The sequence below is a fragment of the Balaenoptera ricei genome, chromosome 7 (assembly GCF_028023285.1).
Source record: "Balaenoptera ricei isolate mBalRic1 chromosome 7, mBalRic1.hap2, whole genome shotgun sequence".
Lineage (NCBI taxonomy): Eukaryota > Metazoa > Chordata > Mammalia > Artiodactyla > Balaenopteridae > Balaenoptera > Balaenoptera ricei.
Window position 1 is genome coordinate 86,450,450 of NC_082645.1, and position 18,003 is coordinate 86,468,452.

Sequence of the window (18,003 nt, forward strand, 5' to 3'; positions counted from 1 at the left end):
CAGGACCCGCCCTACCTGCTAAGAGGCGGGGGAGTGGGGCGCAGACGCCCACCGCCGCAGGCGAGGTAACGAGGGTCTCAGCCAATGGTCTCAGGCCGGCGGGAGCGCGGCGGTGACGTCCTGATATCCGGGGGAGAGCTTTCCTGGCCGGGCGCTCACGGAACTTCGGATCTGAAGTGGGACTTTATCCCTCGGGGGTGGTTGGACTTTAGGCCCCTGCAGCCCGGTCTGCGTCGCCGGGTCCCAGGTGCCGGCGACGCCTCCTCGGGATCCTCGGACCGCGGGCCGCCACCATGGACGGGACGGCCGAGCTGCTCTTCTACGTGAACGGCCGCAAGGTGAGCGCGCCCCGGGGCTGCCCGGCCGCTGCCGCCGGGCCTCCGCGGTGCTGGAACGCTGCTCACGCGCCGGGCCCTGGGCTGCACGCGGGTTTACCTGCGCGTCGGGGCAGGGAAAGGATGCGTCTTCAGGGACTGCCTGGATCTTTGGGTCCCGCCTTCCTCATGCTCTTTTCTCCTCTCCTTCCAAGACGCACAGGCTGAGTATCAACCGCACCCCACCCCATAAACAGGAAGAGAAATGACTGTCCCTATTCGGCAGAGTCAGCACTCCCAAATCCTCCCTCCGTCAAACCCACCCCCAAACGGGAACGTCTTTCATTAGGCCTCAGCTCTTGGGTGTGTTTGGATGAGCAGAGAGCGGTTTAGAGTCAGGACAGCAACACAGAGACGAATTCATTGAGACCTCTCACTCCCATCGTTTCCAGAGTCGCAGCTAGTTCCTGGCAGCGCTGAGCCGACACCCTCCTCTGGGGACTCGAAGGTCCTTAGTGGGTCCGCTGCTGGCGCGGCAGCTGTCCTCTCAGCAGCCGGGCTGGCTCTGCAGATCCTCTGGGCCAGTTCCAGCGACTGTCCGATGTTTGGAGGCAGCAAAGCGCCCGGGGAATCCTTTAAAACACTCCCACGGACGTGACCATAGATGGCTCACTCTTCACGTTGTCCCAGCATATTGCCGCCACTGTGCAAGGGGGAAACCGAGGCAGGAGTGTTAAAGTGCTTCCTTAAGAGCAGACAAGGGAGCAAGGGCCGTGATCGCGGCCTTTCCGGGCGCAGGCGCCGTCAGAGACCCCCTGTGATCCCTGCTTCTGGGCCGGGATAGCCTGACTTTCCCTGACTGGCACAGGGGCTCACCAGAAAGCTAAGGACGGTCAAGCATCAGGGCCTCTCACTTGTGAGCCCTGAGCCTAATCTCGAATTTGGATTTTGTATTATTTTTCTTAAAGAGGATTCCCTCCCCCAAACTGTGCAAGTTCTAGGCCCTATAAAATCTTCCTCTGTTCCTGCTGCCTGGATTCCACCCTGGATAAGAGGAACTTGTTTTTCCTGAACTGTGTTGGGGGCCGTTAGGACCCCCTCGCAGGACTGCTGTGAGCGTGAACCATGATAAGGGCGAGGATGGCAGATGGGAGTGGGTTTGAAGTGATCACATGATGTCATTTTTCTTTTTCTTTTGTATAACTGAATGGTATAGTAGACACAGCTCTGGCCTTTATATTTGGACAAACAAGTATTCATTTCCAGCTCTAATTCTTATGGAGGCAACCTAACCTAGCCTCTCAGTTCCTCTGTTAAAGAGAGATAATACTGCCTACTTCACAAAGAGTGATGGTGAGTTTTTAATCTGTTTATTTAAGGGCCTGCTATATGTCAGTGTTCCAGGGCCCTCAGGGGACATGACAGAGCACAGAAATGACCAAGTCCCGGTCTGCAGGGAGTTTATGTTGTGCTGGGGAGACAGACGACAAGCATATAAATAAATAGAAATGTATCAAGCCAGGCAGTGATAAATGCCAGGATAAAAACTAAAGCAGAGTGAGGGGCCGGAGAGTGGGCGAGAGCTGGTTCTTCAGGCGGGATGGATGTTTAAGACTTTCTGCGAGGCTGACATTTGAGTGGTGGCCAGTATGAAGTGAGGAACAGACGTCTGAGGGAAAAGCACTCCAGACCGAGGGAGCGGAGGTGGAAAGATCCTCAGACACGAGGATTTCTTCGTGCTCGGGGGTTAGCAAGGAGGCTGGTGGGGCTGGAGATGTGGCCAGGGGCTTTGGAGGAGATGGTAAGGGTTTTGGTTAAAGGAGGAAACAGGTGTTTGAGTCTAGCTTCTTCTCCCCTGCTCCCAAACAAACTGTAGTGGAATTTTTAACATAATGGCTAATAATAGTTTGTGCTCTGTTGATTTTTAAAAATAGGTAAGCTGGTTCTTATCTGTGGGCTTGTTTTATCTATGGGCCAAAAGTCCTGTGATCATTTGGAAAGTGCATGCTAGAAATATTGATTTCGTTTTTGCAATTACCCTGTTAAAAGAAATTATGTCACCCTTTCCCTTTCCTGCCCCTCCCTTCCAAATTCTGTTAGGCGTGTGCTTCAATCCCAGCAAGCAAGCCTGATTGCCACATGGATAGAATTAGAATAAAGTCTCTGGTTCAGACAGTGAGTGGCTGTCGAGAAAAGTGAGAGAAGAAAGCCACCAGGAGAGGGGGTCTTGAAGTCAAACATAACCTCTGGGATTAAAATCCTGCCCTTGAAAGGAAGCTTTGAAGCCAGTTAGGAGACTCTGGGTGATGTGATTGGCCTCCAGTCTGGGTGTTTTGCAGAATCCCCCCAAGTCACCAAAAGGTGTCGTTGGGTAGGGGCTAAGGGCATGCATGTTGGTCAGAGATCTAGCTGCAGAGAGATTTCTGAAATCTTACTGGCTTCACCAGCAGCCTCCAAAGCAGGTGATCCAGTTAACACGGAGTTGGCGGGAGGAAGAGCCCAGGAATAAATTACATCCTAGATGCCACTCTCAACACATCTCAGGAACTGTAGCAACTCGTTCTATGAAGCAGTGAGGCGCAGAGATCAAAGGTGTGGGCTTTGGAAATAGTTAGGCGTGGATTTGAGTCCTGTGCTGTCTGCTCTAATACTCAGCAGCTCTGGGGCCTTGAGCAAGTGTCCTCATTGGTTGTCCCCTCGGGCCTCTTTCCCTCTTTCTCTCCTCACCATGTCCCACAATACACACCTCTTTCTCCTGTCTTCTTCCTCTCAGCTTTCCTTATTTTCTGTTCTTTTACCCCTTTCTCTCTCCTCCTGATCTCTTTCTCTTTCTTCTTTCTGCCTCTGTCTTGTATCTGGCAAGGCCCCCTTCATGCACTAGTCACAAGCCCTGCACAGAGGAAGGTGATTCGTCAACCTTGTGCAATGTGAACTTATCTCCCAAAGGGCCAGTGGAAATACAGAGGGACACATGCCACCCTTGCAACATGCAATGACCCTGAGCTGAGGGCTGGCATCATTTCTCCCAACCAGAGTCAGTGAGACTAACTCTGTTCCTCATTCCCTCCCTCCCTCCCCGCCCCCTGCCAGCTACCATCTGAGTCCTGACCTCCCTGTTTCACTCCGAGACCTGCCGGGACAGGGTGCATGCCAGATCCCTGCCCCACTTCCCTCCTCCAAATGTGCCATCCCCCAAATCAAGAAAAATAAACACATTTCAAGCCAGTGGCACTTTGAGCCAAAGTCCGATCTCTTGAGACATCTCCGGGAACAAATACCCAAGCAAGCAAGGCCTGCTCTTCCATTAATTCCTTATGAAAATACAAATCTCTCTCAAGCCTAAAGTGCTCTTTATTACCCAGATCCTGTCTCTCCATTAAAATTGGGCTTCTGAGGATTCATCATCATATGTATGAATTAGAATGAGTTTCACCTGCAAATGGCACAAATTCAAAACTAAGTAGTTCAGAAAAGATATAATTCATGTTTACTTTTACATAAAGGATACTGTATCTGGGGATAGACATTGCAGAGCTGGTCTAGAAGCTTCTTGGTGTCATCTGAGATCCAAGTTTCTTTTTTTTTTTCCCCCTGTTGCCATTAATGTGTTGCCTTATGGTCTAAAATGGTTGCTGGCATTCTAGCCACATCATCTTTATTACAGGCAGCAGGAAGGAAGAAAGGGAGAAAGCATGCTGAGATAGACAATCAGTAGTTTCTGCCACCATTACTGGTTCTTCTGTTTTTCTTTCTTTTCTTCTGTTCATAAGTCCCAGCCTGTGAGAAATCATCCCTCCCTCCTTAGTGTTCTCATAGGAAATTGTACATATCAAGTTATTCATTTAGATTAATTAACATTTATTATGTCCTTATCATATATCCCCAGCACCTAGTTCAGTGTTTGACATAAAGAATAATGGAAGGTGGTTTCTCTCAGGATCAAAAGAGGCTTATACATACACAACTAATTATGCTGCAGAGTAACACGTTCTGTGAAAGATGTGTAGATGTTGACCATGGGAGCACAGAGGAGGACTGTTTCTTGGAGCAGAGAGTGGGAAGCGTATATTAAATGGCAGCAAATCCCACAGGAGAGAACGTCTGAGCAGGGCTTTGAGTGGCATACAAACTTCTGCCAAGTAGAGAAGAGAGGGAGGACTTTCAGGACAGAGGGAATCCTATAAGCAAATGTAGTTAAGGGTAAAAGTCCCTGCACTGCTGGGACCAGCCAGTTCTCCCATGTGACCAGAGTTCAAGATGCATGGGTTGAATGACAAATGATGGAAAGTTTCTCAAAGAGGCCTTGTAGGCTATGCTAAGGAATTTGAATTTCTTCTTGTGTTCCAGGAGCTCTTGAGTAGAAATTCACCTAAGACCCACTCAGTGTATTCATTAAAGATGCACATTTTCTGGTACCCTCTCCCAGAAATCCTGATTCGATAGGGGTTTCATTTTAACAAGCACCCTGAGTGATTCAGGAATTCCCAGCAGAGCACTTTGGCATCCAGGAGCCAGTGTTGGATTTAGGCAGATACAGGACATGATCAGACTTGGATTTTAGAGAGGTTGCTCCAGTGGTGGTATAGAGGGTGGCATTGCGGGTGCCAGGAATGGGGGCAGGAGACCTGTTAGGCAGCTGTTATCATTGTTCAGGCTGGAGGTAATAAGGGTGGATTTCAGGGAGTGACAGTGGAAGTGAACGGTGTTTAGAGAATCGTTTTGGAAGTGTAAATGGCAGGACTTGGTGATGCTGACTGTGGTGGATTGAAGGAAAGAAAATGTCGAAGATAGCGCAGGTTTTTAAGCTTAGGTCACCTAGCAGATGGTAAGGCTATTAAACAAGTTAGGGAAAAGAAAGGAAGAAGTAAGTTTGGGAAATAAAGAGTTCCATTTGAGGACCAATTTAGTTGGGGATGCCTGGGGACCTCCCACAGTTTTCCTTGTATTATAGTATGTGTACACACACACACACATAATCACTTCTCTCTTACCATATTGCACATTCCTCTAGGGCACAGATCTGACCGTGGTAATTGGCACGTGCCTCACTTTTCCCAGCCTATGGCCACTTAGAATTGAGGATGAGGAGTCATCTTTAGAATAAGCATATGTTCCCTCATCACCTACTTTCCAGAAGGGAAAATTAGTATAACATGGTGAAGGATGATTTCTAGTTCTGAAATTGTGAAACAAATCATGCTTCTATTTGTGAATCTAAAAGAAATACAAATTTGTAATCAAAAAAGAGAAAACAGGATCACTTTGGAAAACATAACCAATCGTGACATTTCAGTCATGCCATCCATTGGGTGCTACTGTACTAACTGCCATGCTGCTAGGCTGCCCACAAAAAATTACTTCTTAAGTGTGTCTTTGCTTGCACATCTTCGTATCATTTTATCTTCTCCTTTGTCTCTTAGATTTGGGAGCCATGGTTGGTTGTGATCTCTTTCTGGAAACTATAATTCTTTGAACATGGTGAACAAACAAGTCTTTAAGAAAAAAAAAACTATATCAATTTCTCAGAGACTATTCTAGTCCAGGAGACCTCCCCCACCTCTCTCTCTCTCTTCCTCCCCCTCCTATATTCAGTTCTACTGTTATCTTTACCCTCACTTGCTTCAAACTTTCTAGGAGAAGTTGGACAGGAGTCACTAATGTTTTGTTAGTAGAAACAACCACCGCCTTAGAGAACAGTGATAATTCAGGACCAAGGACAGTGGCAAAGTAGTGGCGGGGGCTCAAGATGTAGACTTCACACTTCAGAGAAGTGATTTGTATATCACAGGTGTTCCGTAAACATTAAATCAAGTTTAGAATGTGAGTAGAAGAGTGCATGTTCATGAAATTAGCGTGAGCCCACCAATGTAAATATTCTAGTTCTCTCAGCTTTGTGAGTTAAACTCTTTCTTTTGGTACAGGTGATAGAAAAAAATGTCGATCCTGAAACAATGCTGTTACCATATCTGAGGAAGAAGCGTATCCTTTGCTTTGAGTGTGTATATGTGTGTATGTGTGTATATCCCTGATATCCTCATCAAGTGATATTTCAAATATCTTTTTAGAGCCACACTGAGTCATATTCCCTACTACGGTTTTATGTTCATCTTTAAGAAAGTCCTAGATCTGAGTTTTGTAGGCAGTGAACAATTGTGCTTATCAGAGAACCAAGTTCTTTCTAATCTCTGTTTTGGCATTAAATATATTGAATAAAATGGAGAAGCTAACAAATGGGAATTAAAGCAATGGGTGCTAAAATGGCTTAATTAAACATCCTTTAGAATTAAGAGTCACAATATTGATATTCTACCTTCAAGGACTAATCATCATGCCCATTAGAAAAAGAGAGCACAGGAACTTCCCTGGTGGTCCAGTGGTTAAGAATTCACCTTCCAATGCAGGGGTTGCAGTTTGATCCCTGGTCGGGGAACTAAGATCCCACATGCGGCGGGGCAACTAAGCCCGCAAGCTGCAACTACTGAGCATGCGAGCCACAACTAGAAAGAGAAGACTACGCACTGCAGTGAAAAAAACCTGCGCACCACAATAAAAGATCCCGCATGCTGCAACTAAGACCCGACGCAGCCAAAAATAAAAAATAAAATAATAAATAAATAAACAAACAATAAAAGTTATTTTAAAAAAAGAAAAAGAAAAAGAGAGCACAGAAATCTCCTGAAATGAAAGTGAAAGAACAATAGAGAAATTAAACCTGAAAATGTTACCTTGGAAAAACTTTCTCAATAAAAGTCATCTAAGGAATGGATTCTTATCCTGCTACGTATGAACTCCAGTGGGCTTCCAGAGGTCTGTGGACCCCACTACATTATATGCAAACTTGTGTGACAATGGAAATTTGTACATTTTTCCCCCAGAGAGAGTGAAATTCCCAAAAGAGCACACAACTCAGAAAATATCAATAGCTATCTTCTGAAAGTCATTCAAGGTTTTTTTTTAAATTATTCTATTAATTTAATTTATTTTTGGCTGCATTGGGTCTTCATTGCTGTGCACGGGCTTTCTCTAGTTGTGGCGAACAGGGACTACTCTTTGTTGAGGTGCACGGGCTTCTCATGCTGCAGTGGCTTCTCTTGTTGCGGAGCACGGCTCTAGGCGCACGGGCTTCAGTAGCTGCAGCACACGGGCTCAGTAGTTGTGGCACACGGGCTTAGTTGCTCCGCGGCATGTGGGATCTTCCCAGACCAGGGATCGAACCCGTGTTCCCTGCATTGGCAGGCGGATTCTTAACCACTGTGCCACCGGGGAAGTCCTCAAGGCTTTTGGACATAAAAGTAATGAATACTAATTTCCTGGTTATCCATGGTACCAATGTGATATTTAGGATTTGGTTCACTTGTGAGTGACAGAAAATCCCAATAGCAGTAAACAAGATAGAAGTTTATTTCTTTCTCATTGTGTTATTTCGGGTTCTCTGGGAAGCACACACCAAAAAATGAGATTAAATATGCAAGGGTTTTATTAGGAAAAATGCCTGAGTGAACTAGGGAGGCAGCCATTGAAGACTGAGACCTGTAAGGAAGAGAGGGAGAGAAGGCTGAGTTGAAGGGTCTCAGACTGCTGTGCAGTCTAAGGCACGTTCATCGAAGCCACTGAGAACGGTTGACAAGGACTCCCATACCTCTGCATAGCACTGAGCCATTGGTGGGAAGCAGCCCATGCGAGGCATGGCCTTGATGAAAAGTGGGGTGATGGATATCAAAGTGCAGCGGTTGGGTCTCTTGGTCAGTTACCCTCTATGTTGAAGGAAGTCTCTGAGGCACATTCTCATGGTTGTCATACTCACATAAAGGAATCCCAAAGGTAGGTAGATCCAGGCTAGCAAAGCATTGTCACAACGTTGTCAGGAACCAAGCTCTTTCTGTCTTGCTGCTTCACCCTCCTCAGCATGAAGCTTTCTCCTCATGGTCAGAGATGACGAACCGAGGTCCAGCCATCATATCTGAATTCCAGCGAATAGGAAGAAGTAAGGGATGAAGGAGGGGCACCCCTCTCCCTTTGAGGACATTTCCCTCCTGGACGTCAAACACAGCCTTTGTGCTTACATCCCATTGGCCAACATTGTTAATGACCCTGCCAAGCATCAGAGGAGGCTGTGAAAATGTATTTTTTTTAATTCTGGGCAACCATGTGTGTAGCTCAAAAATTAGTATTTCTATTACCAAGAAAGAATGAGAGAAAAGATATTGGGAAACAACTAGCAGTTTCTGCCACTGAGAAGCAGAGAAATATGGCACACTTGTATAACATGACACAAATATTCTAAGAATTATTTACAATTTGACATTCTACTTTGTATGTCATCAAAGACACAGATAAGGATAAGAACAGATATGCAGTGTACTCATACCTTCAAATCCTCAAGGCCTTATATGTGTAGACTCTTCCTTTTTTTAAGTTTGGCCTTATTTTTGGCAACCTGGGGTCCAGTTGTTTTAAAAAGGAGGAGACTAGATATAACACGCAAATGGAAATCAAGAATTTACAAGATTATAAGTAATAGCAGCTAAGACATACATACATTATTTGATAAATAAGTATCAAACTTAACTGTACATTTAAGAGTCTTTGATGGTGTTGTCTCCTAAGGTCAGAGCTATTTCACAAAGAGAATTATGGAAAACACATTATCTTTAACTGTACTTTTTCCAGTCCGACTCACAGGAACTAAATATGGCTGTGGAGCGGGAGGCTGTGGTGCCTGCACAGTGATGATATCACGATGTAACCCCATTACCAAGAGGATAAGGTACCTTGCTGCAAAGTCCAGATATGGTTGAATTTTTGTAGCTTTGAACTTTGTTTTTTTCCTTCCTTTGGTAAATATGCATTGAGCACCTACTATGTGACAGGAAATGTGATAAGCATTGGGGATACATTGATGGGCATCAAATCATTCCGGTTCCAGCAAAAATGTTACATTCCCAGCCCTCCCTGATCACCTTCTCCATAGCAGTGCCCCATCTCACCTCGGCAACTCCCTACTCCCTTTGCCTATATTAAGGTATTCATAGCACTTCTCACCATATGTTTGTGTATGTATGTATTGTCTATGTACCTGTGTATTGCCTATCTTCCCTCAACTAGAATATATACTCTACAAAGGCAGGGATTTTATCTGTCTTGTTCACCAATGAATCCTAGTGCCTGGTACTCCACCTGGCACACAGTAGGCACTCAGTAAATATTTACATTTATTTAATAAATGAAAAATATTCTTCCAGTCTTTCTTTCTGTGTATACTTAAGGAAGCATACTGCCTATACAGCTTAGAAAGCTCTATTTTTTGCTGAACTTCTCATGAATATCTTTTCAAAATAATAAATATAATTTTAATGGCTGTATATGTTCTATTGTTTGGGTGTATCAAAACCAACCCCCAAATAGTGATCACTTAGATTATTTTTTGGTTTTTACCATTATAAGGAGTGTGAGCATTCATGTGTATATGTATGTTTATATTTATGTTTGTGATGATTTCTTTATGATAGATCCATGGAGATGGAATTAGAGGATAAAAGAGTGAGTGCGTCTTTAAGTTTTTATGCCTTCCAGCAAAATGTCTCTCAGAAGAGCTCTATCAGTTTACATTCTTTTCAGCAGTATGTGAATTCCATCTTCCCAAACCTTTGCTAATAATGCATATTACAATTTTTAAAAATCTTTGTCATTTTCTTTGATAAAAGTGATTTCTCATTGCTGAATTTGAATCTCTCTTGATTGCTTTTGAGGTTGAGCGTTCATTTCATGTATTTATTGGCCATCTGTAATTTTGTTTGGTAAATGAGAACATTTTAGGAGTCGTTTTGAGTTAGACATTTTCTAGCGGTAGGTTTGTGGGATTGAGGAGTTCTGTATCCACACCCTATTTCTTCTTCTGAGGCACAATATCAAATTAACTTTATTGCCCAACTAACCCCTTGCCCAGCATCTGCTTGGAGGATGAAATATGCTCTAGGTGATTGTCACATGTGACTGGAGAGGAGAATGTCAGCCCCTCAATCAAGAGAAAAAAACAAAGTTAGTGGAAACTGTTCTGGAGTTAGAATTAGGAGGCCTAATTTGAATCCTATCTGACACTCCAGCTGTGATCCTGAGCAACTCACACTGACCCTCAGAGTCTTATTCAGTAAAATGGCCATGAGCTAAGGACAAAATGTATATGCAAAGCCTGGGACATTATACAAAACCTGCCATGTTGGAGGTGCTCCTTTCCCACTGGATACAATGTAGTTTGTGCTTCTCTTTTGCATTCTGAAGACATTATCCAGCCAACGCCTGTCTGATTCCCATCTGTTCTCTGTATGGTGCTGCCGTCACCACAGTGGAAGGCATAGGAAGCACCAAGACCAGGATTCATCCTGTTCAGGTGAGGATGCACCTCTTCTTCATAGGGTTTCTGTGCTTCGGAAACCATTAATGACATGATGAGTTCTTGAAATTAATACAGTAGAGCAATGGGCCCTGCTGCTTGGTCACAGCCAACAGATGACACCAAGCTGGGGGCCAGGAGTGAAACCTGGGACATGTGACTGACTTCTTAGAAAAATACTTTTGAAAGACTAGAGAACTTTCTCTTTTAAAAAAAAAAAAAATCTTGACATCACTAGCATTGTTTTCTATATTCTAATTAGATGGGACCTGTCCGTTTTACACTTTCCAAACTTAGAAAGAAATGAGAGCCAAGTGCATTGGGGGATATAATCTTAATATTTTTTTTCTATAAAGAGGAAAATAATATAATTTTAAAACTGAGTGAAAACCTCAGCTACCAAAAAGGTTTGTTAAATTTAGGGCTTGTTCGGAAGATATATAATAGGAGTTGTTAATGAATTTTGAGGCTTTTCTCCTAAGGAGGCACCTTGTTAGAACTTTGCCTCAATGAAAGGGCACCTCAGACTCCTGGCTCTTTCAATTATTTATACATTGCCCAGAAAAATGCTGTTGCTACTTGTTTTTTATCTAAGTTAATGAGTACCACTTAAGAGGAGAGAGTGGAAGAGGAAAAAGATAGGGGCAACATAGAAAATGGCCAAAGTTCAAATTCTCTGTGCTTGAAGGAATCTTGGGTTCTGTTTATTTTCTATGAAACCTCTTTACCTAGAAGGAGCAGATCTGTCTGGATATGCTTGTGAGACTCGGCTGTTCGGAGGCATGAAGACACCCTTTCATTTAGTACCTGCCGCCCATCTCCTGGCTGCAGTGTAGACAGATGACGGCTTCCGAAATGGGGCTGCACCTTTGAAGTTAGACTCCAAAGAGAACAGGCTGGGGGCTGGGGGGAGATTTGGAAGAGAAATGAAGGCAATGTTTCCTTCTTGATTGTTTTTTGGATTAATGATGGCACTTTGTAAACGAATTCCTGTGTGAAGTGTTAGGGCAATAGTGGGCAGATAAAGGCACTTGGGAAATACTTAAAAGTTTTTTTTTCCCTCAACTTGAATATAATTCAGTTCATTTCTTTGAAGGACTTTCTTTATCTGGGTGATTCCCATTCTGGACTACAGATTGAAACACCTGGGAATCTTTAGAAAATATATGTCTGTGCCCCACCCCCAGAGATTCTCAGTCAAATGGTCTGGGGTACTGCTTGGACCTTGGAAATTTTAAAGCTCCCCTGGTGATTCTGAAAGCTGAGAACCTTCAATGAAGCTCAAAAGCTGTTGAGGACCAGTCATCACGGCCACCCCAGCCCAAGAAAGGGAGACACCAAGGCTGAGAAGGATTTTCCAGGGCTTCTTCTCCAACTTTAATGTGCATGTGAACCGCCCAGGGATCTTGTTAGAATGCAGGTTCTGATTCATTAGGTCTGGGGTCAGGCCCAAGATTCTGCCTTTCCACCTTTCTGTGCTTCCAGGAGAGGATTGCCAAGTGTCATGGCACACAGTGTGGCTTCTGCACCCCTGGGATGGTGATGTCCATCTACACGCTGCTGAGGAACCATCCAGAGCCCAGCCTGAGTCAGTTAACTGATGCTCTTGGTGGTAGGTTATATGTGTGTGTGCTTTAATTTCTAAATGATGTTGATAATGATAGCTAATATTAGACATTTATCAGGTACCACACACTGCATTAAATGCTATATAAACATTACCTCATTTACTCTTTATGATAACTTTATAAGGTAGGCATTATTATTATCCCCATTTCATAGATGGAGAAACTGAGGTTTAAAGAGAGTAATTTACTAAAAATTATGCCACCAATAAGTGGAGGAGTTAGTTTGTTCAAATCAGGATTCAAACACGATCCACACATTGCACTTGGCTGATATATTTCTCAAGTCTCTCTTAATCTGTAAGAGTCTCCTCCCTTTTTTATTGTTTGCTTATTTTAATAATAATTAGAAAGCCAGTTTATTCATTTACCCTTGGAAAGAGTCCAGTTATCTCCACATGCTGCTCTCTCCTATTGGGTGGGTGCTCTCAGGACAATATGAAGTTATCAGAGGGCTCCTGATGAATACAACATGAAATCAAAGAGACTGACATCTTCTGGTGATACTTATTTTAAAGAACTGCCTTTATCTGGAGCTAGTTTATCAAGTTCAGGAGCTCAGTGTGTGTGTGTGTGTGTGTGTGTGTGTGTGTGTGTGTGTAGCGGGAGGTAGGGGGGAGCATTGGAGGAGGCCTTCATTAACAAGACTCTGAGCAATTCTAAAGAATAAGAGCCTCCCAAATCCTATTTCTGGTGGAATTCTCTATGGCTCTACTTGTCTGCTGTCTTCCAGGGACATTATTTCTCTGCTATGTTACATGAACCTAAAGCTCATGTGTTCGGTTCCTCTGCGAAAGTGTTCCAGGGAAGACAGGACTAAACAGAAGTAGAAAGGGGAGGTGCATAAGACACAAACTGTCTTCTGCCTTATTTCCCTTAAGTCTTATTATGCATTTGATCTCGTGGCCGTTTGTGATGTGAACAAGTGACAAGGGGTTCTCAAATTTTCGGATGCTTAAGACTTACATAGGAGTTTGTAAAGAATGAAGATTCCTGGGACCCAACCCCAGAGAGCTGGCTGCAGTGGCTTTGTGTTTTAAATAGATGCCAGATTTGGGGGTTGGGGGAGAACATGGGATATGGACCACTGTGGAGGAACACTGGCCTAATGATTTATTGTAAATAAATTGTGTGCCCAATTGCTTCCAAAGTTTAAAAATTATCTTTGCTGCTGTATAATGCCTTTGATCTTTCTATCAACTGAAACTTAGCTCTTTTTTTTAAATATCAAAAAAAAATGATGTACAATGTAGCTTTATTTACATTGTCTTTTACTGCATATGGAAAATAAAATTTTTTTATTGCAGTATAGTTGATTTACAATATTGTGTTAGTTTCAGGTGTACAGCATAGTAATTCAGTATTTTTGCAGACTATATTCCATAATAAGTTATTACAAGATAATGGGTAAAATTCCCAGTGTTATACAGTAAATCCTTGTTGTTTATTTGATATATAATAGTTTATATCTGTTAATCCCATACTTCTAATTTGCCTCTCCTGCTTCCTTCTCCCCTATGGTAACCACAAGTTTGTTTTCTATGTCTGTGAGTCTGTCTCTGTTATGTATATTTGTATTATTTTTTTAATTCCACATATAAGTGATATCATACAGTATTTGTCTTTGTCTGACTTATTTCACTTACCATAATATTCTCTAGGTCCATCCACATTGCTGCAAATGGCAGTATTTTGTTCTTTTTTAATGGCTCAGTAACATTCCATTATATGTATATATACCACATCTTAACCCAATCATCTGTTGATGGGCATTTGGGTTGTGAAGCTTAGCTCTTGAATGTGCCTATAGACCAAGAGTTCTTGGCTTGAAATCATTGTGTTCTTTGAGCACCTATCACAAGCAGAGGATATAAAAACTGTTTACAGAGAGAAAGTACAAATAGCTGAGTTGTTAGACTCTACCTCAAGACTATCAACCAAGTATCCCAAGTAGCTGACAATAAAAAATCCGACTTTGTGGATTTGGGGACCAAAATGTCAAACAGGGCTTCCTTCTTGGATGGGGCCCTTATTTCCAGCATGCATTTGGCAGACAGTGCCTCTCTCGAGGTTCCTTGATTAACAGAGTTGGGTTTTTCCCCTTCAGGTAACTTGTGCCGTTGCACTGGATACAGGCCCATAATCGATGCATGCAAGACTTTCTGTAAAGTGAGTAGAAAGGAACACATTTTTGAGTATATTTTTTCCTCAATGAAACAAAATGGTGCGGGTTGGCAGGTGTGATTAGGAGAATAGCTCATTGTCGCTAATGCAGGGCTACTTCTTATCTCAAGGTCCGTAATTGCTGTTTGTTACTTGATCTTGAGCAGGGCGCCTACCCTGGTTCATCGAGCTTGCCCTGGTAGCCACGCAGGCAGCACCTGAGCACTTCGACATTGGCTGTGGGTCATTGTTCCAAGGGGTCTTAACTGACCTGCTTGTCTGGGTTGGGTACCCTGCCCCGCTGCTCCTGCAGCCCTCTGAGCACACCCCTATCACAGCGCTGGGCACACGGTGGTGTAATTGCCCATTTGCTCTTCCGTCTCTTCACCAGAAGGTGGTCTGCTTGACGCAGAGGCTGAGTTAGTGTGCACCAACTGAATAGGCACTCAATCGATGCTTGTTGAATGAATAGATGAACAAACAATGTTGAAATGAGGGACATAAGACAGCCCTTTGGAATTTAAATGATGAAATCAGTGTATCATAAGAACAGAGTGATAATAATAATACTTGTTATTATTAATATTTCTTTATTAATAAATTATTAGTAATAAATTAATAAATTATTTATTGTTAATGAAATATTAAATCAACCATTGTTAATATTTATTGCCATGTGCCAGACTTTGTTATAAGATCTTTACAGCCTGGTGACTATAGTAATAATACTGTGTTGTGTACTTGAAATTTGCGAAGAGAGTAGACCTTAAGTGTTCTCACCACACACACACACACACACACACACACAAATGGTAACTGTGTGAGTTGATGGATGTGTTAATTAACCTGGTTGTGGTGATCATTTAACAAAGTATACGCATGTCAAATAGTCATGTTGTACACTTTAAATATACACAATTTTATTTGTTAATTATATCTCAATAAAGCCGAAAAAATATTTAGTAGAATCAACAATAATTTCTTGATTATTTCTGTTTTTCACCCACTAGACTTCTGGCTGCTGTCAAAGTAAAGAAAATGGGGTTTGCTGTTTGGATCAAGGAATAAATGGATTACCAGAGTTTGAGGAAGGACATGAGGTCAGTGAAATGTAAATTTTTTATAAGATTTTCTCAGGACATGAGTAGAGACCAACTTACCTTTAGGAAGACTAAATGGCTGCGTAAGGTGACTAATTTGAGGTGTGTCAGCATGTCCCCTCCCCCATTCTCACTCCATCTCTATCAAAAAAAAAAAAAAAATCTAACCTAACAACTTCATCCCTCACTCCTGATGTTACTCTCGGTCACGTCCAGCTACCTACAAGAGGGAGAACACATTGATCTCTTATTGTCTCTTAGTTTAAAAAAAGCCTTCTTCAAGTCTTTTTTCTAGTGGGGATGTTAAGGAAATGGAAGGGCAGGGAGTGATAAGAGAGGTGGCAATTCAGGGGAATGTTCTGGTTCTCAGTTGTGTCTCACGCTGCTGCCTCCTGTGCTCCCCCCAGACTCCGAGGAGCATGTGCAGGGGCTGAGGGCTTTGGAGGCCCCCCAGCATCTGCGCTGAGATCCTGGTGACCTGGTCTGTGTTAGAGCCCTTGGCTTAGAGCCCAGGTACCATGGCTGACCAGTGGGGTTTTTTGTCTGTCTGTCTCTTCTATGCCTATCTTCATCTGACCTCATTCCACAAAGGACTTAAAGTAGGGAGAATTGCCTGATGACAATAACTTCTGGTACTTTCTCTTTTTAAGACAAATCTAAAACTCTTCTCAGAAGAGGAGTTTCTGCCATTGGATCCAACTCAGGAATTGATATTTCCTCCTGAGCTAATGGTAAGTAAGACAAAGTTGAGCTCATCCTAGAGGAATTCACGGTGAAATGCCAGGAAGGATATTTGCTTATGGATCCTCTCGAAAGCTGATTGGCGAATAGGTAATATCCACCTGCCATTCTCAGTCCAAGGTCTAAAGAGTATGGGACCAGGGCAGAGATGGGGGAACGAGGGTGGAGTCACCACCAGGGGACAGTTGAATGTGAGAAGCAGCAGGTAGTATCTATTAAAAAGTGTCCTGAAATGACATCAAAGCATTTGTAGATTTAGACATGTTTTCTATTTCCGGTTTTGCTGAGTTTTATTGTTCCATTAAATGTTTTGACGAAATTAAGCATGTAAAGTATTTTTAAACATTGAAATGGATTCTTTTGAGATATAAAAGCACCAAAGGGTGATGTATTGGAATAGTCTCCAGAAGGAGTAAAATATTGTCACATTTTATCTTGTACTCTGATTCCTAGTAAAGCTCTACTTTTAGGTGACTTTTATTTTATTTTATTTTGTTTTGTTTTTTATTTTTTTCCAATGCTGATATATTTTTTTAAATATTTATTTATTTGGTTGAGCTGGGTCTTAGTTGCAGCACATGGTCTCCTTAGTTGTGGCATGCGAACTATTACTTGTGGCATGTGGGATCTAGTTCCCTGACCAGGGATCGAACCTGGACCCCCTGCATTGGGAGCGCCAATCCCAATGCGCCACCAGGGAAGTCCCACTTTTATTTTATTTTTTAAAAAGATCTCTATCTCCTTTGTCTGTTCCTGTAAAGACAGAGCAGAAACAGGTGGAAATATTATCACGAGACGATCTTGAATCTTTATTGCTTTTTCAATAGACAATGGCTGAGAAACAACCACAAAGGACCAGGATTTTTGATGGTGATAGAATGACATGGATTTCTCCAGTGACCCTGAAGGAACTTCTAGAAACCAAAGTCAAGTATCCCCAGGCCCCGGTTGTCATGGGGAACACCTCTGTGGGTATGTAGATCCCCAGGGACTTCTTATGAGGAAACTGAGGAAAAGGGCTTTGGGGAGGGAAAAACCTCATATATGCATGTTCTCAGAAAAAGCAGTCTGAAATAACATTTTAAATCATTTATACTTGACTTCCCTTGAGCACTGCTCAAGAGTCTTTTACAACTTCCATCACATAAGTGAATTCCTATTGCCCTAACCGGAGCAGTGCACAGAGCTGGACCCAAGAGGCCTGCTCCGTGACAAATCAGCAGCAGCAGCTCCAGTGACAGCTGTCCTGTCTTTCCATGTAGAGACTGATCTGGGGCTTGTATTTGAAATTGCTGTTTCCTCTCTCAGTGGTGTCTCAGTGGCCATAATAGGTTTTCTTAAACTGCAGTGACAGGCTCTTTCTATGGTGTCCATTGTAAACTCAGTTTGCCTGCCTACTTCTTTGAGGAGTCTCCTAGAGTCTTCCCAAGGAGAATTTTGAGTATGCCACAAGTGGTCTTGGACGTGTCTGCCAAGTTTTAAGGCTGACGAGTCCAAAGAGTTCCCCAAGTTTAGTGAAAATCCACCCGTCCGTTCTCTGTGTGTGCGATTTGGCAATGAACAGACCGATAGATATGTAATTTTTATATATTTAAAGACATCAGTTTTAATCACAATTTCAAAATTTAAAAGGCAGTTAGCCCCCCTTCATCTTAGTCTGCTTATTTTTT

At 42.9% G+C, this 18,003-nt stretch overlaps 1 protein-coding gene across 3 annotated transcripts in view; it reads left to right on the top strand.

Moving 5' to 3' along the window:
* Positions 1-18,003, top strand: part of AOX1 (aldehyde oxidase 1) — a 73,794-nt gene continuing 55,791 nt past the window's right edge. Inside the window, exons 1-9 of one of the 3 annotated variants that reach the window (XM_059928429.1) lie at positions 1-338; positions 6,236-6,293; positions 8,985-9,081; positions 10,593-10,701; positions 12,190-12,316; positions 14,437-14,498; positions 15,503-15,592; positions 16,243-16,323; positions 17,161-17,305. In XM_059928429.1, the coding sequence (XP_059784412.1) occupies positions 294-338; positions 6,236-6,293; positions 8,985-9,081; positions 10,593-10,701; positions 12,190-12,316; positions 14,437-14,498; positions 15,503-15,592; positions 16,243-16,323; positions 17,161-17,305 (814 nt within the window). In that variant the 5' untranslated portion in view covers positions 1-293. Of the gene's footprint in view, positions 339-6,235; positions 6,294-8,984; positions 9,082-10,592; positions 10,702-12,189; positions 12,317-14,436; positions 14,499-15,502; positions 15,593-16,242; positions 16,324-17,160; positions 17,306-18,003 lie in introns of those variants that run through there. The other 2 variants (XM_059928430.1, XM_059928431.1) reach the window with 2 other exon arrangements.